Source organism: Zea mays, chromosome 1, assembly GCF_902167145.1.
Source record: "Zea mays cultivar B73 chromosome 1, Zm-B73-REFERENCE-NAM-5.0, whole genome shotgun sequence".
In the NCBI taxonomy this organism is placed as follows: domain Eukaryota; kingdom Viridiplantae; phylum Streptophyta; class Magnoliopsida; order Poales; family Poaceae; genus Zea; species Zea mays.
The window spans coordinates 247,445,393-247,470,405 of record NC_050096.1 but is presented as its reverse complement, the minus strand read 5'-3'; the positions used below and the strand labels follow the sequence as shown (position 1 = coordinate 247,470,405).

The following is a 25,013-nucleotide window of genomic DNA, read 5'->3' as shown; positions in this document are numbered from 1 at the left end:
GCTGCTTCGTCGTGGCCCACGCCGCCGCCTGCTCCACCGTCCGGGCTGGTTGGTTGGGACGCGGCCGCCCTGGCTGCCTTCCAGACTCCCACTCTGACTCCGCCGATGGGTCCCGAGTGGATCGCGGACACCGGTGCTACCTACCACACCACTCCCGACCCTGGTATACTCACCTCTGTTCGCCCTCCTTCCTCTCTCCCTTCGTCCATCATGGTGGTGAATGGCTCGTGCCTTCCTGTCACATCTGTGGGTGCCGCCGGACCTCCCGGCTCTTTTCGCATTCCTGATGTTCTTGTCGCTCCTTCTTTTGTCCACAATCTTCTTTCTATTTGTCGTTTTACAGCTGATAATTCTTGTTCTGTCGAGTTTGACTCTTCTGGTCTCACTGTGAAGGACTCGGCAACTCGGCGCCCCCTCCTCCGATGTGACAGCACCGGCCCCCTCTACACCCTTCGGTTTCCGCACGCCACATCTTCTTCGTCTTCGTCACCTGCCACAGCTGCTGTTTTTGCTGCCACCACGTCTTCTACCACCTGGCATCGTCAACTTGGTCACCCCGAACGCGATGCCTTGATGCAGCTTACTCGTAGTGCCACTATCCCATGTACTAGATCACATGATGAGCATCTTTGTCATGCGTGCCAGTTAGGCTGCCATGTTCGTCTTCCTTTTTCCCCGTCTTCCTCGCATGCTACTCATGCATTTGATCTTGTACACTGTGATTTGTGGACTTCACCTATTACCAGTATGTCAGGCTACAAATACTATCTTGTGGTGCTTGATGATTTTTCTCACTATGTGTGGACTTTTCCTTTGCGTGCCAAGTCTGAGGCTTTCCCCGCCCTCCGCCACTTCTTCGCCTAGGTGTCCACTCAGTTCGGCCTCACCATTAAGGCCGTTCAGTGTGACAATGGTCGGGAGTTCGATAACTCTGCCTCCCGCGACTTCTTTCTCTCCCACGGGATGCAGTTGCGGATGTCTTGCCCGTATACCTCCTCCCAGAACGGCAAGGCTGAGAGCATGATCCGCACGACCAACGACACCATCCGCACTCTTCTCCTACAGGCGCACCTACCGGCACACTTATGGGCCGAGGCCCTCCACACCTCTACCTACCTCCTCAACCGTCTTCCTTCCACTGCATGCCCGGCCCCCACTCTTCACCAGGCACTCTTCGGTACCCCTCCGCGCTATGACCACCTCCGTGTCTTCTGGTGTGCTTGCTACCCGAACACCGCTGCCACTGCTCCTCACAAGCTAGCACCCTGTTCCACCCTCTGTGTGTTTCTTGGGTACTCCCCGGACCACAAGGGTTACCGCTGCTTTGACCTCTCCTCTCGTCGGGTCCTCATCTCTCGCCATGTGGTGTTTGATGAGTCTGTATTTCCCTACTCCACCACCACACCACCCTCCTCCGACCCTGATCTTGACCACTTCACTCTCTTTTCGACTGACGTGGTGGTCGAGCCACCTCTCCTTCCTCTCTCTGCAGGTACTCGTTCACCGCCTGTCGGTTCTACTTCCGGCTCGGTGCCTTGCCCGGGTCCGGTGGTGTCACCTACGGTGATGTCGCCTCTCCACGGGGCCCCGTCTCCACTCGCCCCAGGGCCGAGCGGGGGTGGTGGGACTGCACCGCCTGCGGGGCCGTCGGTACCGACCCCTCCGGCTCACTTCGCCCAGCCGGTGCGGGTCTACCAGCGTCGGCTGCCGCCGCCAGGGTTCGCACCTCCACCGCCACCGTCCCCACCGGCGACCTCTCCTCCGGCGCTACCGCCGGTGGCCCAGTCCCCGCTAGGGACCCCTACACCTCCGTCGCGGCCACCCGCGGCCCGTGTCGAGACGCCGGTGTACCACCCACCGCTTCTTCACCGCGACCCGCGGCACGTCCACCCGATGGTGACGCGGCACGCGACTGGTACCCTGCCGCCCCGAGTCCTGGCGGCCACGATCGGAGACTCGCAGGTTTCTCCGGTACCCTCCTCCGTCCGCACCGCCCTGCTGGACCCCCACTGGCGTCGGGTGATGGAGGAGTACGTGGCGCTCGTCGCCAACCAGACGTGGGACTTGGTGCCCCGTCCGCCCGGCACCAACGTCGTCACCGGCAAGTGGATCTGGACGCACAAGCGGCGAGCCGATGGTACCCTGGAGCGGTACAAGGCTCGCTAGGTTCTTTGGGGCTTCACTCAGCGCCCCAGAGTCGACTACGATGAGACCTTCAGCCCGGTTGTGAAGCCCGCCACCGTCCGCATGGTGCTCTCGCTGGCCCTTGCTCGCTCCTGGCCAGTTCACCAGCTCGACGTCAAGAACGCCTTCTTGCACGGCGCCCTCACTGAGACCGTCTACTGCTGTCAGCCGGCGGGGTTCGTGGACTCCTCTCGCCCTGACATGGTCTGCCGGCTCAACAGGTCCCTCTACGGCCTCAAGCAGGCCCCCCGGGCGTGGCACTCCAGACTGGCTTCGTTTCTGGTGACACTGGGCTTCGTGGAGGCCAAGTCAGACACATCTCTGTTCGTCCACCATCATGGAGCAGAGACTGCCTACTTGCTTCTCTACGTGGATGACATTGTCCTCACCGCCTCCAGTCAGTCACTTCTTCACTGCCTCGTCGACGCCCTTCAGCGGGAGTTTCCGGTCAAGGATCTGGGCGTACTTCACCATTTCCTGGGGGTCACTCTGACCCTCGCCCCTCCGTACTCCTCCTTCACCAGCGAGAGTACACTCTTGACATTCTGGAGCGGGCCCAGATGAGTGACTGCAAGCCCTGCTCCACCCCAGTCGACACGCAGGCCAAGCTCTCTGAGGCCACGGGTGACCCAGTCGCAGACCCCACCGGCTACAGGAGTCTTGCTGGTGCCCTTCAGTACCTCACCTTCACCAGGCCGGACATCTCCTACGCCGTACAGCAGATCTGTCTCCATATGCATGACCCCCGAGAGCCCCACCTCGCGGCTCTCAAGCGCCTCCTCCGCTACCTCCGGGGCACCGTTGACTACGGGCTGCTTCTTCACCGGTCTACCTCCTCCGAGTTGGTCGTCTACACCGACGCTGACTGGGCTGGGTGCCCGGACACTCAGCGCTCCACCTCCGGCTACGCCATCTTCTTAGGTGGTAACCTAGTGAGCTGGTCGTCGAAGCGTCAGCCGGTCGTCTCCCGCTCGAGCGCTGAGGCGGAATACCGTATCGTGGCCAATGGCGTGGCAGAGGCTGCGTGGCTCCGGCAGCTCCTCGCCGAGCTCCACAGTCCCCTCTCCAGGAGCACGTTGGTCTACTGCGACAACGTCAGCGTCGTTTACCTCTCCACCAACCCGATGCAGCACCAGCGGACCAAGCATGTGGAGATTGATCTACACTTCGTCCGAGATCTGTTCGCCGTTGGTGATGTTCGGGTCCTCCATGTCCCGACCACCTCCCAGTTCGCCGACATCTTCACCAAGGGTCTTCCGTCCTCGACCTTCGCCGAGTTTCGCTCCAGCCTCAACATCAGTCGTGGCTAATTGAGTCTGTGGGGGGGGGTCCTATTGTGTGATGTACGTCTTCTTTTCGTGTCCAGTCTGTAAACTCCGCTGCGACAGAAGTTCAGACTGCGGGGGGGTGTTAGAGTATATGCCTAGGCCCATGTGGCCCATGTACAAACTATATATAGCTACCCTCTAGGGTTAGCCCTAATGAATCAATTAGTTATCTCTAACACTTAGTGCATCTAATTCTACCATTGTTACAAAATTGCTAAAATAATTTTACGAATTGTATATGGATTTTTTAACGGCATACCCTTAATTAAAATCCTAATCCACCACTGGCATGGCTATTGCTGGTATTCGCAAATCAGTGAAAATGTGTCTGGACATGGTTTTTAAAGCGGTAAGGCAAGACAAGGCGCTGGACTGCCGCCTGGACACCTAGGGAGGTAGGCGCCCAAGGCGCCTAGGCGTTGGACCATTGGACGCCTAGGCGACGCCTTTAAAATAGTGTGTCTAGCACTGTAGTTCACAATAAGGCTAATGGTTTTCCATGGTAAAAAGATACCCTAAAGTCCAATATAGAGCCTTTTGAGTGGTCGATGCAAAAAAACTAAAATAGAATCATTGTATGGTTCACAGTGAATGTAGGTGCAGTCTGTTCTTGCTCAACTCACCACAAAAATTAAATATTCATCTTAAGAACTCATAAACAAGACAATGTGATTACATTAAAAAAGTGGGACGTTCACATTTAGGTGTCCGACCTCACCTCCGTGGGCGCCATGGATCTGAGCGTCCGCGGTCGGGCCAATGTTTTCGAGTCGAGTCATACAATTACTGACTAGTAGACTAGTTGCGACTAGGACATACTAGCATAGTTAGTAAATAAGGCGTAAGGCGAGGCGAAGCCTTACTCAGTTACTCACATATATAAAGATAAGGAAACATAGGAATATGGTCCCAAATAAAAGGTGGATAGTACTAAATAGCAGTCTTCAAGTTCAACACAAACAAGCATAATAAGCTAAAAGGCAACATAAGTAGTTTTTGATACTCTCATCTCTCAATGAAGTCCCAAACTCTCAATATCCATCATCAAACTCATCGACAATGAGATCAACATTGTCTTCTCTGCCTTCTTCCCCACCATTAGCTTCATCAGCATCACTCACATCTATGTCATCATGTGGATCAACCCCAATGTCATCATCACTAGAATCATGTGCTTCTTCTTCTTCAACTTCTTGTGTCCTCATTCTTGCACGCCTTGTGTAGGTTTGTGTCTGTCTAGCTTGCCTTGGAAGGTTGCGCCCTTGAAGTGACTCTGATGCTCCAGTAGCAATATCAACATGATCCCATGTTAAAGCATTAATATCATTATTATCGCTGCCAGGATGTACCACCGACGAGTCTTCCATAACTAATGGGTCATAACTTGAGCCAGCTTTCTCCCTTTTGGAATACTTTTCATCTTTCAATTGTATGAAACATAGACCAAGTCATTCAACCTCGTGTGCAAGAGTCGGTTTCTCTTCTTTGTATGCATCTATAAATGTTAGAAATAGAAATGGCAAGCTATATAAGTAGCGAGAAACAGATTTAAGCATAACCAAAGTAGCTATGTTGGACCTACAAATTCAAATGTACTCCAATTCCTCTCACGACTAGATGATGAACCACAAAGGCCAACCACAAGCTTCGCAAATCTTTGTAGTTCATATGCCCGGCCACCATACGAACGCCACCAATCCACTAAAATGCAAGTCTCTTCCTTTTAGCGGCTGCCTCCGAGCTAGGTTGGTGAACATATGCGGTATCCAAAAAAACTTGACCTGCAAGGGGTAAGACAGTCCCCGGACATTATATTAAGAAGAAGACTTTCTCACGCAGGTCGAGAAAACCCCCGAACCCCTGCCCCACCCATACACAGTGGCACTGTAGCCCATGTGAGAAAAGACCGGGACCGGGACCGAGCCTTAGACCTGTGCTTTGGCGGGGGACAGACGATGGGATTTTTTTAACCACAGCCTGAAATTCGCTCCCACGAGGAGTTGAACCCAGGACCTGAGGAGTGCTACTCAAACCACCTAACAAACTCAACTAGAGGCCCTTTCGCAACATATGTGGTATCCTTCTGCCCCTGCTGCTCATGAAAATCATCATCATCAAAGAAAATAGGCATGTATTTCTTATTCTTGTCTAAATATGCTTTCGTTTCTTTTCTAATCTCTGTTGTGGTCTAAGAACACATTAATGTATCCACAAAACCACCCGCAAGGTGTTCTTTAAACCTTTTGATTCATCCAGTTGTAACGGACTTGCAACTGTTGCATGTGACCTTATCTCGGTTCCCAATTTCTGTCCAATACCCATAGTTCCATCCGGGATCGTTGGACTTTGCTCTCCGCTTTGGATCAGCCATAGGGTCATATGCACAAGCACCATCGGTACCACCAACATCACTTGGACCACCACCAACAGAGCCATTTTATTCTAGAAATTCAGAGACCACAAACAAGCTACAACAATTCAAAACATAACCAACATCTATTTCAGAAATTCAGAGAGGTAGCAGTGGAGGAAGAGGACAGAGGAGTAGAGGACAAAGGCTATACCAGGAGTAGAGGTCGGATGTTGTAGTCTATAGAGATAGTGCGGTCGTGTCTGAGAGGGAGGGAAGGGGTTGCACGGCCATGCCTGAGAGAGAGTGAGTGCCATCTGTGCTGAGACAGAGAGGGCAGAGGGAGCACACATACACCCAACTGCTCCATGCCCGCGTGTCGCCTGAGCTGAGAGAGGGATCACGCCCGCACGTCGCCACGAGCGTCGCTGCCTGAGCTGAGAGAGGGAGCACGCTCGTGCGCTGCTGAAGCCAGGAAAGGAGGCTACACACCGCCGCCGTCGCCGCTCAAGCGCTTTCCCAGTCGTCGCCGCATAAGCACTCACCCAATAGGTACGTGACCGTGCGGTCCACTGCACTTACCACCCCCGTCGCCCTCTCTGGGAAACATATAGTGGAAACATGGCAGTAGTATGCAGATAACCAGTCGTCGCCGCATAATATGTACATAGGCCTTGGGACACATGGCAGTAGTATGCAGATAACCAGCCAAAACAGTAAATCACGTCCAAGGCTCCAAGCTTCTGCAATGCAACTCTTCGTTAATGTGCAATCGAAGAGACCAAACCGCACGCAGACACACGACACGCCCACACCTAGAAGATGGAAGACGGAAGGCCTGATGTTGCCGCTCGGCGCTCACCTTTCACCATAAACTAATTTGGGCAGACAGGCGCAACTCCACCACTCTAGGCAGGTATGGGTACCCATCAGGTATGGAATACCCGGCGAGTCTGGGTATGAGTGTGGAATTGTACCCGCCCACGGGTACAGGTATTGAAGCGGGGAGTTTTTACTCTAACGGGGCTGAGTCTGGGATAGCAAAACACGGCGGGTCTTCACCCATTGCCATCTCTAGTCCACGTATACGGTTATATCATGTCATCAAGATTGAAAAAGTATCCATCGATATTTTTAACATACTCGATGGCTTTGTATCAAAGAATGTTCGAAAAAACTTTATAAGGTGATCCAATGTGCCAAATAAGTTTTTATTATTTTAGTTAATAGTATTTTTTAACCTTTCAACATATATGTTATAATTATATATATATATGGGTTAAAAGGGCCTACTTATAAGTTTTCGCTCACTGTTGGAATAAGTCTTGTGGTCTGTGGGAAGGACGCAGCAGTCCTTGGCGGTTTCTGACTGCAGGGACAGCAGCATCTCAATCTTTTTTACTGCAAGGACAACGTGGGACAGCAGTAGCAGCATGTCAGTCTTTTGACTGCAAGGACAGCGTGCTATAGGCATCTTCTTTTCCGCTTTTCTAGCTTTTAGAGGGCAGCAGCTTGCTGCAGTTTTTTTTTTACTAGAGTACAACAGCACCTAGTGGTTAGTGCAGTTTGTAGGACAGCATATTCGCATCTCTAGGAAGCATATGCTACAGCCCCTTGGGCTATAAATATGTATCCCAACCCTTAGACGGGTATGGCATTGTGTAGTGTTTGAGAAAATAAACAGAAAATCGCCCCAACTCATAGTGTCATCCTCTCGATGAGAGTAAAAGTCTCGTTGCTTACAATTGGTATCAGAGCCAAGTTATCTTGCAGCCTAAACATCTATTGCTCATCTCCTTCCCGCGCCTCTCCCTATACTCAGTCGGAAGCAAGAGCTCCAGTTGTTGCTTCCTCTCCTGCTCGGACGAGCAGCCTTTCGTCTGAGACAGCCTCTTCCACACGCTGCGACCCATCTCTAGCACATCATGTCCCTACGCTCGGTCACTTCGAGTGCGCGGCGCCAGCAGGAGGCCGAGGTCGCCGCGGCACAAGAACGCGAGCGAGCAGCGGCGGCGGCTGCAGCAACAGCGGCGAGGGCAGCACGGCTGGCGGCGGCGGAACTGACAGCAGTGAGAGCGGAAGTAGAAGCAGCGGAGGCGGCGGATGCTGCACGTGCGGCGGCGGTAGAGCTCGAGGCTTTGCGCGGCAATAGCGCCGGCAGCTCTGTTTCGGGCGACGACAGCACCAACGACGAGCTCAGGCTGGCAAGGGAGGTGGCGCAAGAGCAGGCGACACAATGGGCAGCCGCGCACCCCCATGGGGGGCGTGCGGCGGCAGCCCAGATAGGTGCAAACGCGTCGATGGCGCTCCGGGGGAAAACGCACGTGGCGGTAGCCTAGATGGGCGCGGACACGCCGACGGTGCTCCCAGTGGCGGCGGCCGGGTCGACGCAGATCGCGGCCTCTACAGGCGGCGTGGCTCTCCCTCCCCGGATCGGTACCATGGTCACCGCGAGGTCCAGGCTGTTGTCAGGGACATCGGTCTCGGCGGTGGGTGGTCTACCCTCACCAAGACCAACTACGTCGAGTGGGGCGTGGTGATGAGGGTACGGCTCTAGGTCCGCCACATGTGGGAAGCAGTTTGGTACGGCGACGTCGACTACTACGAGGATCGACGGGCGCTAGATGCCCTCATTGTTGCAGTCCCGCCCGAGATGCAGTTTTCGCTTTCCCAGAAGCGGACTGCCAAGGAAGTCTGGGACGCCATCGCTGCGACCCGCATCGGCAGCGACCGTGCCCGCAAGACCACACTGCAGGCACTTCGCAAGGAGTGGAAGAACCTAGCCTTCAAGCCAGGTGAGGATGTTGATGACTTTGCTATTCGCCTAAACACTCTGTTGCAGAAGATGGTGCAGTTCGGCGACGACACCTACGATGAGGAGAGAGCCGTCAAGAAGCTCTTCCGTTGCATCCCCGAGAAGTACAAGCAAATCGCTCGCTCAATTGAGTCTCTGCTAAACCTCTCCACGATGACGATTGAAGAAGCGATTGATCGTCTCAAGGTCGTCGATGGCGACGAACCACAAGCCCTCTCTGGGCCTATCACCATCGGCAGGATGCTACATCTCACTCGGGAGCAGTGGGAGGCCTGCCAGGATGACAAGAAGGGGGAGTCCTCCTCGACACGGGGCCACAAACGCGGCAAGCCGCGCAAAGTGCGCGGAGGCACCCAGGCCGGGGCGCGAGGACAAGCTGAGGGTGGTGCCCGCGGAGGCGCCCAAGGCGGTGCCGTCAGCAACAAGAAGCCAGCACGAGATGACGGCTGTCACAACTGTGGCAAGCTTGGCCACTGGGCCAGGGAATGTCGGCAGCCACGACGCAGCTAGGCCATCGTCGCACAGGCGAAGGAGGAAGCTTTGCTCCTAGCACACACAAGCATCGAGCTACCTCCAGCAGCACCAGCCACAGCGACACTCCTCCACCTTGATGAGTCGAAAGCACGCGCTTTCCTCGGCGACGGCTCCAGCAACGACATGATCGAAGGATGGTGCCTCGACACCGGCGCCACTTATCACATGACCAGCCGACGGGAGTTCTTCACCGAGCTCGACTTAAGCGTCCGAGGCTCCGTCAAGTTTGGGGACGCCTCCCTCGCGTCGGCTCAGTCATATTCACCGTCGCGTCTGGTGAGCACATGTTGCTCACTAGAGTCTACTACATCCCTGTGTTGAGGAACTCTATCATCAACTTGGGACAGCTGGATGAGAACGGTTTGCGCGTGGAGGTCGAGCAAGGAGTCATAAGGATCTGCCGATCTGGGACCCCTCTCGTCGCCTTCTTGCCAAGGTACGCAGGAGTCCAAATCGGCTTTACATCCTCAACGTGAAGGTATCACAACCTTGCTGCCTTGCTGCTCGTCAGGACGACGGTGCATGGCAGTGGCACGAGCGCTTCGGACATCTTAACTTCGAGGCCCTGAAGCAGCTCGGTGCCAAGGAGATCGTACGAGGCATGTCGTGCCTTGACCATGTGGAGCAATTCTACGATGTCTGCGTGTTGACAAAGCAGAGACAACTCCCCTTTCCCCAGCAGTCGAGCTTCCGAGCCAAGGAGAGGCTCGAGCTCGTGCATGGGGACTTGTGTGGCCCGATGACACCAGCCACACCAGGAGGACGACGCTACTTCTTGCTGCTCGTCGACAACCTCTCCCGTTACATGTGATTGATGGTCCTTGGCAGCAAGGGAGAGGCTGTGAACGTCATCAAGCGTGTGCAGGTCGCTGCGGAGGCGGAGTGCGGCCGCAAGCTACGCGTGCTGCGCACCGACAATGGCGGTGAATTCACGACGGCTGAGTTCGTGTAGTACTGCGCGGATGAGGGCGTTCAACGCCACTACTCCGCGTCGTACAACCCGCAGCAGAACGACGTCGTCGAGCGGCGCAACCAGACGGTTGTGGGGATGGCTCGAGCTCTCCTCAAGCAGAGGGGAATGTCGGCTGTCTTCTGGGGAGAGCCGGTGGTGACAGCGGTCTACATCCTCAACCGCTCGTCCACCAAGGCACTCAACGGGATGACACCGTATGAGGCTTGGCATGGTGCAAGTCGACGGTCTCTCACCTATGGGTCTTCGGTTGTCTCGCGTTCACCAAGGAGCTTGGTCACATCGACAAGCTCGACAACAGGAGCACCCCATGGGTATTCATTGGCTACGCGGAGGGCTCGAAGGCCTACTGCATCCTTGACCCAGGAACACTGCGTGTGCACACGGCGCGCGACGTAGCGTTCGACGAAGGGCGAGGATGGGCCTGGGGCAAGGCGGTGGACGACGGCACGACTCCGACGTACGACAACTTCACCATCAAGTACGTCCACTTTGAGGGAGTCGGGGAGTAGGAGACCCTTCTCCGAGTAGGCCTACCCCAGCCCCCAAGTCTCCACTGACTCCAGCGCCACGCTCTACAACTCCGGCTACAACGAGCTCTTCGCCACCACGCAATCTAGCCACAACTCCGGCTCCAGCGAGCTCTCTGTCACCACGTACTCAAGCACCAACGGTACCCTCTCCGGGAACGTCCTCTCCGACGCCTGCTCGTGTCGAGCACGACCCAGTGGAGCTCGTGACCCCGCTCTCCCACGATGAGGAGCGCGTCGACGCGTGCTACGACGGCGAGTCGTTGCGGTATCGAAAGGTGGAGGGCCTTCTCATTGACCCATCGATGCCGGACCTGGCGTCTCGCATTCTGGCGGCAGAGTTGCATCTTGCATGCGACGATGGCGAGCCTCGGTCTTTCGCGGAGGCCAAGAAACACGCAGCTTGGCGTGCCGCGATGCAGTCGAAGATGGACGCGGTTGAGACGAACCGCACCTGGGAGCTCGCTGATCTCCCCCATGGTCATTGCACGATCACCCTTAAGTGGGTGTTCAAACCGAAGAAGGATGAAGCCAGCGCCATCGTCAAGCATAAGGCTCGCTTGGTGGCACGCGATTTCTTACAGCAGGAGGGGATCGACTTCGACGATGCTTTCGCCCCCATGGCAAGGATGGAATCCGTGCGACTCCTCCTTGCGCTGTCAGCCCAGGAGGGTTGGCACGTTCATCACATGGACGTCAAGTCGGCGTTTCTTAACGGCAACTTAAAGGAGGAGGTCTATGTACACCAGCCGCCAGGATTTGCGATCCCTAGCAAGCAGGGCAAGGTGTTGCGCCTGTGCAAGGCCCTCTACGGCTTGCGACAAGCACCGAGGGCGTGGAATGCCAAGCTGGATTCCACGCTCAAGAGGATGGGCTTCATGCCAAGCCCGCACGAAGCGGCCATCTATCGGTGGAGCAATGGAGAAAATGCCCTACTAGTGGGTGTCTACGTCGACGATTTGGTGATCACCGGTGCCAAGGATGCAGAGGTGGCGGCATTTAAGGAAGAGATAAAGGTCACCTTCCAGATGAGTGACCTGAGGCATCTCTCCTTCTACCTGGGGATTGAGGTGTACCAGAGTGACTCTGGGATCACACTTCGCCAGACCGCCTACACCAAGCGCATTGTTGAGCTGGCTGGGCTCACTAATTGCAACTCAGCTCTCACTCCGATGGAGGAGAGACTAAAGCTGAGCCGTGACAACACGACGGAGGAGGTAGACGCTACTCAGTACTGGCGTCTTGTGGGGAGCCTTCGCTACCTCGTACACACATGACCGGATCTGGCATACTCCGTCGGCTAAGTTATTCGGTTCCTGAAGCGATCGACGACGAAGCACGAGCAGGCTGTGAAGAGGGTCGTCCGCTATGTTGCAGGGACTTTTGACCACGGTCTCTACTACCTGAGGTGCCCTGGGGAGGAACACCTTGTCGGGTACAGCGACAGCGACCACATCGGCGACATCGACACTAGCAAGAGCACAAGCGGGATCCTCTTCTTCCTCGGCAAGTGCCCCATCAGCTAGCAGTCGGTCAAGCAGCAGGTGGTGGCCATGTCCATCTGCGAGACTGAGTACATAGCGGCCTCCACCGCTTCAACTCAGGCGCTCTGGCTTGCTCGCCTGCTCGGTGATCTCCTCGGTAAAGGCGTTGGAGCAGTGGAACTCCGGGTGGACAGCCAGTCTGCCCTGGCGTTGGCCAAGAACCCCGTGTTTCATGAACGAAGCAAGCACATCCGGATGATGTACCGCTTCATCCGTGACTGTTTGGCAGAAGGAAGCATCAAGGCGCGCTATATCAACACCAAGGATCAGCTTGGGGACCTGCTCACCAAGCCCCTTGGGAGGATCGAGTTTCTTGAGCTTTGCTCCAGGTCCGGGATGGTCCAACTATCCAACAAGACGGCACACAAGACTTAGGGAGAGGATTGTTGGAATAAGTTTCGTGGTCTGTGGGAAGGACAGCAGCAGTCCTTGGCGGTTTTTTACTGCAGGGACAGCAGCATCTCAATCTTTTTGACTGCAAGGACAACGTGGGACAGCAGCAGCAGCATTCAGTCTTTTGACTGCAAGGACAGCGTGTTGCAGGCATTTTCTTTTCCGCTTTTCTAGCTTTTGGAGGACAGCAGCTTGCTGCAGTTTTCTTTTGACTAGAGTACAACAGCACCTAGTAGTTAGTCCAGTCTGTAGGACAGGTAGTGCAGTTTTTAGTACAACATATTCACATCTCTAGGAAGCATATGTTGCAGCCCCTTAGGCTATAAATATGTATCTCAACCCTTAGACGGGTATGACATTGTGTAGTGTTTGAAAAAATAAACAGAAAATCGCCTCAACTCATAGTGTCATCCTCTCGATGAGAGTAAGAGTCTCGTTGCTTACACTCAGGCCCTGAAATCTCGCCTAGGCGACACTTAATGGACGCCTTAATAACCATGCAGACTAGTCGTGACTAGTCGAACATAAGTCGATGATTATATATTTAATTGTAATTGTCTATATACTAAGATTAAAACACATGCTTGAACACAAAAAACGGGTGAAAGAATGAACCTGGAAATGTGGAGATATTTCTCCTCTTGTCCTTGCAGCACCCTGAAAAGGACAAAATCACAGAATTATTAAATGTTTTCTGCAGAAAATGAAATAAACAACAGCACTGTACCACCCATCAAGTCATTATGCATTTATGCATATTAAAAACAAAATTCAGCCAGCAGCCCAGCACATATCAACAAATGAGCAGAGAAGAGCGAACAGAGCGCAGGAGATGGAGCAACCAAGAACGGAAGGGAAGAAAGAGCATGGGAGGGAGGAAGAACCGAAGAAAGATGTGGACATACCTCAGCATAAATAGGAGGTGGTGGATCTCCAGCGGCAGCCATAGCCGGCGAGCTGGCTGGAGGCGGCCCTCTGCTGCTCGGCGAGGGCGGGGGCCACGGAGCTCTGCTGCGCGGCGCCGGGGAGGGGGGGGGGGTTCTGATACACGCCGGGGGCGGGACTCTCGCGGGCGGCGGCGCTCCGGCTGGCTGGCGGGAAGCGGCGCTCCAGCTGGCTGCGTACGACGGCGCAACGGATGGCGGCGCACTGCTCGTGCGTGCTGGCGCCGTTGGATGAAGGGTGAGAAAGGTAGGTGATCTATTGTGCTAATTTTTTTTAATTGGTCGGGAACATATTGAATCCAGACCACGTTTTGGTGCTAACCCGTGCAAATGTACTAGAAAATTTCAAAAAATTCTAAAAATATATGAATATACATCTCAGCTTAACTTATCTATATACAAAATTTTATGATCAAATTCATCTTACTCTAACAGTTACAAAAAAGACAAATTTTGGTGCATTTGAACTATTATTGTTTGTCGGAAATTTTATCTTTTTTGTAGCTGCTATAGTAAGATGAATTTGGCCATGAAATTTTGTATATAGTTGAGGTAAGCTGAGATGTATATTCATGTTTTTTCAGAATTTTTTGAAACTTTTTAGTAGGTTTGCACGGGGTTTACACCAAAACATGGTTTGCATTCAATATGTTCCCTACTTGGCCTGGGGTGTTTGGCTAACCAAACTAAATTTAGCTCTTGTTACATCGAATATTTAATGATAATTAAAGTATTAAATATAGATTGATTATAAAACTAATTATACAGATAAATACTAAAAGATTAGACGAATTTATTAAACTTAATCAAGTATATATTTCATAGTCATAATTGATATTCAAATATTTGTTATGACATGAATTAAACTTTAGTCGCAAGAATAAGCTTAATTGTACCAATTAGTCGACGGGTCAAACGAGTGAGTAAATGAGATGTTTGGTTTAAAGAATCAATCCATTCTAGATGAGATGGTGTATCATGAGTTCATTCCACAAATTTGGTGAAATAAACCCACTCCTCATATAATTACTAATTATATTGGCTTATGAGGATTAGGATGGTGGTGAATCATTATTCCATTCCACAAATCAAATTAGAAAAGTGATGAGTGGGAAGATAATATACTACCTTATTTTTCAGACCAAACAACCTAAAAGAAAGTCAAGTCGTCTAAGCAAATGTAGCACCTAAAATTCAATTTAGGGTTCCATAAAAAGATTCACCAAAAAAGATTTGGAAGAAAATATCTTTTAATAAGGTTTTCCTACCTCTGAGGTCACTTCTTCTAAAATATGTGTTTTTAATAAAAGAACAAGATCCTTATATGAATCAACTTATCCTTTTGCAGAATTATATACTGAGTAATATTTATTAAAATATTTATTAATATAAAGTATCTATTCATAAAGGATATACATTAGAAATTATGCTTCCTAAAATAAATATTTTTTAGTGTATGGGTTACATATTTAAAACAATTGCTTAAATACGATAATAAACAAATGAATAAATAAAACTAAACTAGGCATCATGCTGGAATTTTGAATGTGCATCTAACTTTGAGATTTTAAACTTAGATATGAAACTTGAACTCAGATTTGGATTTCAAAATAGAAATGAAAATAAGAAATAGGATAAAAAAGACCTCTTCTCATCACTTGGGTAGAAACCCTAGCCTCGGCCCACTTCCAACTCATCCATCCCGTGCCAGCCCAAGTCCACCTCTCGCGTCGTGTATCCCATATCGCGCACCCACGCCTTATCGCGTCAACAGGTGGGTCCTACGAGGCGGCCTCACACGCTAGCACTTGCGTTCTCTAGGTCACCACCAGTCGGGCCCCACACGCCGGATTCATCCTCCCCGCACATGTCGTAACCAACCATGGTAAATCCACTTGCCTACAAAGTCTCGCCGCCAGGATTCCCGGGCCGTTGCAACACCCCCCCCCCCCCCCTCAACCACGCACCCTGGGCCTATAAAACGTGGGGTCCGCGACCCCCTGGCATCTCGTCGTGTCACGCGCACCATGAACGACGGGGAGAGGCAAGAGAACTTGGAGCCGCTACCAAAGACGTAACACCCCTGGTGTTACGATAACTAAAACTCTGACATGTCATCATAAGCAATTGCATTAACTTGCTTGTTACACCTAGAATGCATTTACTAGGTTAAAATTTTCTTTTCAAAAGTGTGATGTCGTGTGTTGAGTATAGGACTTAGGTTGAAAACCTTGCTTGGAATTATGGATAAACAAAATAATTCCTAAACCGAGGACTTGTTGGGAATGAGCTACATATACTAAAGTTGGGTCTTAGACTAGAGAGAAACTTTGTTTTGATGGATGGATCAGAGGGATGAATCCCTGGAAGAAGCTGAAACGCAAATGAAACTCATTTGAAACCCTAAACTAACCCCAAATGTGGAATTCAAAATCTAGAAGGATTTAGCTAAAAGTCCATATACCAAAGTTGAAGAACTTGGAAAAGTGAACAAAATTCATATTTGGAGAATTCCAAGTTGTGTGGAGAAATTTGGAGTAATTCACAAAGGTTCAGCTTGGGTTCAGTTTGAATTTGGCTGAAACAGTTTCATATAGCTGTTTTTGGACCCTTATAACTTTTGATCTATGGACTTTTGGTAAGGAGTTACTATAACAAACTTGTAAAGTAACTGTTGGAGAACAATCCTTATTAAGTGTACTAGCCCTAAAACTATATGCGACTAGCTGAAAAAGTGGTCCAAATTAGAGTGCCAGATTTCAGACTTAAGTGTAAATGCATGGCAAGGATCGGTGCATGTGGGCACGATAACTTGGGAGGGTTGTCACAGCGTGGTATCGGAGCGATCCCCCAATAGCATGGATATTAAAGTAATCCTTTGATATACTTCAAAAGGATTTTAAGTCCAAATTATTTTGAAAACATAAGAATGAATAAGCAAATCCTGATATTAGAAGTGCAAATAGTATATGGTTAAAACTAAGGACTATAAGGTGGCCTGGTTTAGGATGCTAACCACTAACCCACAACTATAATGCAATTTTCTGCAGGTACACTAACTAAACCCTAGGGAAGTGCGACTAGTGATCAATAACAGAGTGAGTAGGTATGCCACCGCCATAAAACGTCATAGCCACTATATGTTGGCAAGAGTTGCAAGGACGAATAGGACGAGAATGCATCATGTCATACAACTTTAAGTTAAACCCCCTATGTAGCTATTCTAGTACGTGTTTCATCTACCATGTTCATACATCCTTAGTGAATAGAGTGTATCTGTTGCTCTTCTCTATAGATGGATCAACAAGAAGCGCCTACAGGAGTTGGAGAGTTTCTACAAGATTTTGGTGTTCCCATGGTCCTGTGACGACTACTTCAAGAAGTTCGATATACCGAAGCACCCAAGTACCAGTGGTCACGCACTGTTCTTAGAGGACAACCATGGTATGAGGTAGTAGTGTGTATTCCAGAATGTTCTAGAAAACCATCTTGGCCACATTGGATGTTCCATGCTGAAGGAATGACTCCTTGGGAAGGTGCTCAGGTAGCTGCCTTAGAGGTGTTGACAACCATCTGTTACCAGAAATGGGAAGAAATACAAACGACGTATATGAGATTGTTCCCTGCAGTTGCCTTAAGTGACCCAGTTGTGTATCATCACCAGACCTGATTAATGGAAAGCATTCCAATTGGGTAGGATTCTATTGAATCGGCATATGCTCGAGTTTTGATGGTTGTGCTAGAGTTGCAGCTTACTCAAGGGCACAACCGTCAAATGTGGCAACAGTTGTACACTGGGAGTTATGCAACATTTAAGATGATGGAAATGGCCAAGAATAGGGCTTGTACTTAGGCACAAGAACGACTTGAAGAAACAAAGATTCAAGCTGAGCGAATTGTTGAACTAGAGCATCAGGTGACAGAACTTCAGACGCAACACCAAGCTGATCAGAATCGCATTAAGGAGCTTGAGCATCAGCTGACTAATGATCATTCAAAATCAAAAGTTTTGAGTCAACAACAAGAAGAAACCCACTCGTATGTTGTTACTGTTAGGGAAGAACTTAGGAAAACCATGGGCTTCCTAAGTCATCAGGATCATGTGCTTGAAGAGTTGCATAATACCTACCTAATGGAATTTCAAACAGCACAACGACCGATCAACCATCTGCAACAAACGGTGCATATGCTTAATGTTGCCTTTTATTATGCCTCAACACTAGTGGAATAAAAAGTACTTATGGAGCATGGCAACATACATCTGGCAGATATGATAACTGGAGAAGATGTAGTAATCAACTTAGTCCTTGTTAGGCAATATAACTATGTAAATTAGTTTTGAAAGGTAGATGTAAGGTAGACCCATATGGCAATGTTAGCTAGTAAAAATAGGTTAAACTTTGTTGTAAAGAGTTTTTCCTGTTTCACCTGGATCAGGTAATCTGTGAGCTTGCCTATGGCTATGGTGTAAGAAAGAACCGCCTGTCTCAGTGGCAACTTTTGGATGTCTGTAGTTGTTTGCCAAATCCCAAAAGTTAAAATGGATGTTCCTTTTGAAAAGTGTGTTATTGGTTTTCTCCATAATTGTTGTTACCACATGGGTATTGGATGAGTATACCCAGGGTTATTTGTGGATGCACATGCGTGGATAAATGACTTGGCACACGCTGGTACCATAGTTTCTGGTTGTGTTTCGTGATGAAATGGTACCACCGTGATTTCTCATGTGAGTCTGTTGAACAAGAAATGGACAAATGGATAGACATTATCCAAAACAAGTCAGATGCAACATCTTGGGTAAAACACACAGAAAGAGGTTTATCGTCGAATCATCATTGGAAGTCCATAGCGTATGAGACGGATCTGGATGTCAAACGACATCATGGTTAACTCGTGGTTAAACAATACAGAACACCTCGTCTGCCCTGTAAGATAAGTTAGGAAATAAGTTTGTGACATGTTTCCTTTTCCATTACTGAGCCTAGACTTTTAAATCTCGGGACGAGATTTCTTTTTAGGGGGAAGGCTGTAACACCCATGGTGTTACGATAACTAAAACTCTGACATGTCATCATAAGCAATTGCATTAACTTGCTTGTTACACCTAGACTGCATTTACCAGGTTAAATTTTTCTTTTCAAAAGTGTGATGTCGTGTGTTGAGTATAGGACTTAGGTTGAAAACCTTGCTTGGAATTATGGATAAACAAAATAAATCCTAAACCGAGGACTTGTTGGGAATGAGCTACATATACTAAAGTTGGATCTTAGACTAGAGAGTAACTTTGTTTTTATGGATGGATCAAAGGGATGAATCCCTGGAAGAAGCTGAAACACAAATGAAACTCATTTGAAACCCTAAACTAACCCCAAATGTGGAATTCAAAATCTAGAAGGATTTAGCTAAAAGTCCATATACCAAAGTTGAAGAACTTGGAAAAGTGAACAAATTTCATATTTGGAGAAATTTGGAGTAATTTGCAAAGGTTCAGCTTGGGTTCAGTTTGAATTTGGCTGAAACAATTTCATATAGCTGTTTTTGGACCCTTATAACTTTTGATCTATGGACTTTTGGTAAGGAGTTACTATAAAAAACTTGTAAAGTAACTGTTGGAGAACAATCCTTATTAAGTGTACTAGCCCTAAAACTATACACAACTAGCTGAAAAAGTGATCCAAATTAGAGCTGTCAGATTTTAGACTTAAGTGTAAATGCATGGTAAGGATTGGTGCATGTAGGCCCGATAACTTGGGATGGCTGTCACAGAAGATAACACACCACACTGTTGTTGGGGTCTTCATGTTGGGACAAGAAGCTCATCGAGCTCCCAGGTGGGTGCACGTGGACTCAACGGGATCGTTTGGTGGCGGGAGCACTTTCAATTACTCGTTGGAGCTCGGATGTCACGGCGGGCCGGCTCTTCATCGTGGACAAAGAGCTCCATGCGTCGATTTCTAGTTAGATATCTTCTTCGAAGTTCTCTTTTGTCACCAATGCATCTATAACTCGTTGTCATTCGAAATCGTGCACCGTGGGCTGGAGCACGGGGTTGCCGAAGATCTCGTCGTCATACGAGCGGGCGGCGCTGCCATCTCTGCTGTCGAGGGAGGGGAGACATACTCTGGTCATGGATCTGTGAGTGGACGATCGAGATTAGAAGATAAGAAAATGGTTCGGCCCATTAAATCGAAGTCGTTGATCGGCCTACGCACGGTTCAAATTAGATCTCATGCGCTGGTCGTCGATCCCCGATCCGACGGCCACTCTGTCATATCGATTCAGCTTCTAATTGAGGTTGTGAATCTAGACCTCAACGACTCGTGTTCGTGCGCGTGTATCAGGTGTGGGTCATTTGCTAAAAAGCCCCTAACTAATGTGATAACCAACTCGTGGTCCTAGCCTATGTGAAGATCATTACAGGGTGGTCCACAATTTTAGAAAGCAGACCCTGTGTTTTCAAATATTAGTGCCCATAGTCTAGAATCATGTGTATAACTCTTTAGTACTAAAATAAATTCCAAAAGTTAGAAAATCAATAACTTATCTGTTATAACTCTGTTTTAACATGTTCAAGTTGCAATAGATTTGTAATATTATTGCCTACAGATTGATAACATTATTTCATCATGTAAACATGTTTTTAAAAATAGATAACTAATTTGTTTATCCGATGTTTATTGATCTATTGGTATTTTTATTTGACTAAAATATGATTTAGTTATGACATAGTGTCGAGGAAATGATCCTGGGTCCCTGGGACCCACCGGTCAGTGAGCACGCTGGGTGAAGGACCCCTGGTCGCTAGGGCCCGCCGGTCAGTTAGGAGAGGCAGATGTGTCAAACCTAAAAGAGTCTGCCCTTGGTCGAATCCCGCGGAACCGAAACCGAGGTTGGCGTGGCAGAACCTAACAGGGAAGGTCGAGCGTGTCGGAAGGGAACCACTCGAGTGAATCCCTTGCCCAGCCCCAGACTGACTTGCCATAAATAGCCGACCACATTTAACCACGCTTGGCATCGTGCCACAGCGGGACGCCTGTCCGCTTCCCACTCATGATCGTCGGTCTGCTTCCCACTTATGACATACAAGCACCTCGGGTCGCATAGACTCATGACCTACGAGCCCCTTGTACTGTGGTGCATTAATGGCCCGTGCACCCCTTAGCATACGATGCACTTATGGCATATCAGATTAGGCCTGAGTGCGCAGACCACCCGCTGGGCACTACACGACGGGCTGCGCCGAGTCCCAGTCTATAGAGGCCAGGGGTCGGCGTAGCCAAAATGATGACGCCTAGGACCATCATTGTCCCCACATCATCTGTCGCGGTAAATATGAGACAGACTAGCAGCCTCGGGCCCCACAAGTACGCATGGCTCCACCCGGGATAAAACGTTTGTTGTACCCTTGCCTTACGGCTCCTTCCCATGGAATCCACTGCTGGTCAACCCCTCTCCCAGCCTATAAAAGGGAGAGGCTGGCCTTAGGGAAAGGGGATCAAAATGAGAGAGCTATTGGGGCAACCAGACGCCTTCAGACGGACAGGAACGCACAAGGACGAACAGGAGGAGAAGCGCCGACGAGGACCAGGAAGCCGGAGCCCCATCGAGGCAATACTTAGCTAGGACTCCACCCTACAGCTTCTAAGCTCCACTTCCACCCCAATAAAGAGACTTGGCAGCCTCTCCTCCCTCTCTCAACCGCTTGTAACCCCTACTACGAGTTTAATCATCAATGGTGTCGGTAGCGCAAGCCACCAATGACTAGAAGTAGGGATGTTCTGTCAGAATCAGTATAAAACTTGCGCCCTACGTGCACACCCTCTGGATCTCAGAACTTGTATAATAAATTTACTTGCCGAAGCGACGCGAACAGTTGGCACGGTTCCGCGACGAGATCCTCCAAGCTCTAGATGGCAAGGCACGACGATAATCGACCTCCTAGAACGGTGAGTCGTTTTGGGTGTCTTAAGTTCCCCTTTAATGGTGAAGGATAAGTGATCAGGGCCCTGGAAGCCCGACCTCCTTCGCATGAGGAATCTTGGCGCGACTATGAAGGCCGACGGAGGCTCCCATGTCAAACGCACTCCTGGAGCATCCATTCGCTTCAGGAGCCTCGACTTTACCATCGGCCGGGAGGGCGACATGGTAAGGGTGGTGCACGCCTAACCTGTCTCGCCGAGATCCCCAGCGTTGTCTTGGTGGACCTCGACGCCCTTAGCCACATCCCGTCCGGGCAGAGCAGAGGGCCCAGACTGGCCCCATCTTCCAAGGCCGATAGAATAAGGCGACAGATTACGATTCATATGGGGCCAAACCGCTCATATGACGACTGTTAGTCTTCTTCGTATCCTACTCAGAGCTCTCTGTGCCATATGACGTAGTGACAACGCCCTACCATGACAGTTCTCGTTGAGGCTTCGGCGCCTTTCCACCTTGACTGTGCCACGCCCCGGCTGTAATTGCTGCCCTCGTGGCATGCAGCCACCTCCCCACGACAGATGACCTAGAGTTCGTGGAGATGGCCGGTGGCGGCGAGGACCTCATCTACGACGCACTTTGGATGGACTCGGACTCGGATCTAGGTCCCTCTAGGAGCGATGATGAGTAGCTCCCCTAGCGACGAGGGGGATGAATGTAGGAAACGGGTGACACCTAAGAGGGGGTGAATTAGGACTTCTAAAACTTTTACTAAACTAGGCCACAAATAAATCCCTAGAGCAAAACCTATGAAAATAATCAAACTAGAATGTGCAAACTAGGTTTTGTCTAAGTGTTTCTATCTCTACCGCAATGGCTAAGTTGCAATCTACACTATATAAGCATAAAGACAAGATTGAAACTTAAATGCTTAATAGAAATGCGGAAGTTAAAGAGCAACGTAGAGATGCAAACTCTCGTGGATGACGCTGGTATTTTTACCGAGGTATCCAGATCCGCGCAAGGTCCCGACTAATCCTCGTTGATGCCCCTACAAAAGGGAAGCCCACGCGAGGGCCAACCGTCTCGATCGAGTAACTCCGTAGAGACCCGCGAGCCTTCTCCACGTGCAAGTGGTGCTCCACTTCCGGCTCCTCTCGGACGCTCCCCACCGTCTGCACTATCGAGCTTCCGGCCGAAAATGCTATGGGCCTCGTTCCCTCCGGTACACGGTGGCAGCCGTGACACAAACGTGGTTGTCACGGTCTCGCAAGACTCTCGCCCCACTTGGTAGAAATACAACGGCTCACGCAAGAGCCGAGGGGTTGTGTGGTTTTACAAAAACTCACTCAACTAACTAGGGTTCACCTAGAGCAAGTGCTAAAGTGGTCTAACTAACCTAAGCACTTCGCAAAGCACCTACGCTAATCACCGAGTGATTCTATTAAGTACTTGGGTGTTTGAGCTCTTGTAAATGTGAAACATATGACTTAGTATGTTGCTTGGGCTCCCACACATGGAAATGGTCGGTTGGGGATGTATTTATAGCCCCCAACAAAAAGCTAGCCGTTGGAGAAAAGTTGTGGTCTCTGCGGCACATCGAACAGTCTGGTGCACAACCAGACAGTGCACTGTTCACTGTCAGGTGCGCCTAGTTGTTGCCCTGACACCGCAGGTGATCGTTGGCGTTGCAGGCTTTTCACATCGGACAGTCCGATGATCTTATCTCCATAGTGCCACCTGGAACTAACTGTTAGGGTTCCTGTTCCTAGTGCACCGGACAGTCCGGCGTGTGGCACCGCACAATCTGCTGGCAACACTTCTTTCTTCTCTTGGACTTCACTTGATCTTCATAATGTCTTCTTTTGAGGTGTTGCTTTCCTCAATGTCTTGGTCCAAGTTACTTTAGCATCCTGTGAACTACAAACACAAACACTAGCAGACACATTAGTTCACAGGTTGTGTTAATCAGTAAACACCATAACTCATTTAGCCAAATGGCCCGGGGTCCATTTTCCTTACAATCTCCCCCTTTTTGGTGATTGATGACAACACAACCAAAGCAAGCAAATATAACAAACATTTGAATGAAAATATGCAATCTACTTGCTAGGATGCATGTTTGTCCCCACAATGTGATATTATGGACTTAAGCCTCCCCCTAACTCCATAATTCACTTACTTCCTATTTAGACCAAAGAACCAAAACCACTTGAAGAAATATTTTTTTAAAAAATGTGGTGTTTGGTGTTTGATACAATTTTCATTGCTTTGATCCCTAAACTTCTCCCCCTTTGGCATCAACCACCAAAAAGGAAGACATTAAAAGCATGTAGGAAGCAAATAAGACTTGCCCTCATAGTGGATTTGTCAATTGATACCAACTGTAGGATACCAATTGAAACACCAAATTGTTACTCCCCCTAAATGAGTGTTCTCTTTAGAAAGAAATTTCTCCCCTTTTAGAGACGAAGAAATACTCCCCTGGCAGAGATCTTTTACTTAGGAAAAAAGCATGTGAAAATAGAGGTGCAAGACATGATTTGATTAGACTAACTTCCTTATGCATAGGTAACATAATATTATTTAACCACTTATGCATGTAGCAACAGGGAAGTATAAGATATAAAATATAGTCTAACCAAATGCTGGAGAAGACATGTAAGTAATGCTAAATGTAGTCTCAAAGTTACCAATTGAATTCAATGACGAACCATTTGAAGACAAGTGGTAGACTTGTGAGACGTAAGAGTTCTTGTAAATTTAAATTTGCAGTGGAAGCTTGTTGTCTTTCACCGGGGACTTCATTTTCCTTACAATGAGACTATTACATGAAATAGACTTGAAAAAGGTATTAGTATCAAAGTCTTAGATTATAGAGTAACCTCCCCCTGAATGTGTGCATACAAGTTTTGAATACTTGTAGGAGACATGCACTTTGATTTAATATCAAGATGGGCAAGTTATCTATAATCCGAGCTTTTGGCACATATAAGTTAAATGACACTACTTGTAGAATATGAGCTTTTAAAGTGTTTTACTACTTATAGCATTTCAAAATATCAATTGATGTATCATTTACTATAGAATGTTAAGTAAGCTATGCGTCGTGCTTAAATAAGCATTTTAAACCATGTAGGTTTGCTTAAGAGTATGAATTGAAAGCACGCAATCCTACCATGTGATTTACCTAGTATGCATGCATTTAAACAAAAGTAAATACCAATTGTAATACTAGGCATGAAAGGTAAACTAGATGCAAGATAAATAGATACACATATCTAAAAACAAGAAATATAATATATCTAGTTACCTTAGTCATGGGTGGGGAAATTTGGGTCCAAAATATTTACTAACCCACTTGGCAATAAACTTGATCCAATATGATGTATCCCATGATATACATCCCTAATTTGCCGAGTCTCCAAATTTTCCGAGGTCCTTCGGACTACTCACTTCCCTTTCGGGATCCAAACCTTCTTGGTGCTCTTCATGGTTGAAATT

The 25,013-nt window shown here is 49.2% G+C and overlaps 1 protein-coding gene and 1 long non-coding RNA gene across 5 annotated transcripts in view; one reads left to right on the top strand and one right to left on the bottom strand.

The window, feature by feature from the left end:
• Nucleotides 1-13,878, bottom strand: part of LOC103643579 (centromere protein O) — a 33,524-nt gene extending 19,646 nt beyond the window's left edge. For all 4 annotated transcript variants that reach the window (XM_008666745.4, XM_008666746.3, XM_008666747.4 and 1 more), the window contains exons 1-2: nt 13,554-13,878; nt 13,264-13,305 (exon numbers count right to left, since the gene is read on the bottom strand). In XM_008666745.4, the coding sequence (XP_008664967.1) occupies nt 13,264-13,305; nt 13,554-13,595 (84 nt within the window). In that variant the 5' untranslated portion in view covers nt 13,596-13,878. The remainder of the gene's footprint in view (nt 1-13,263; nt 13,306-13,553) is intronic.
• On the top strand, nt 13,743-18,145 carry LOC109943517 (uncharacterized). Its single transcript, XR_002266451.2, has 2 exons — nt 13,743-13,839; nt 16,888-18,145. It is a non-coding gene; the product is annotated as an uncharacterized lncRNA (long non-coding RNA).
• Nucleotides 18,146-25,013: the final 6,868 nt, after the last annotated feature.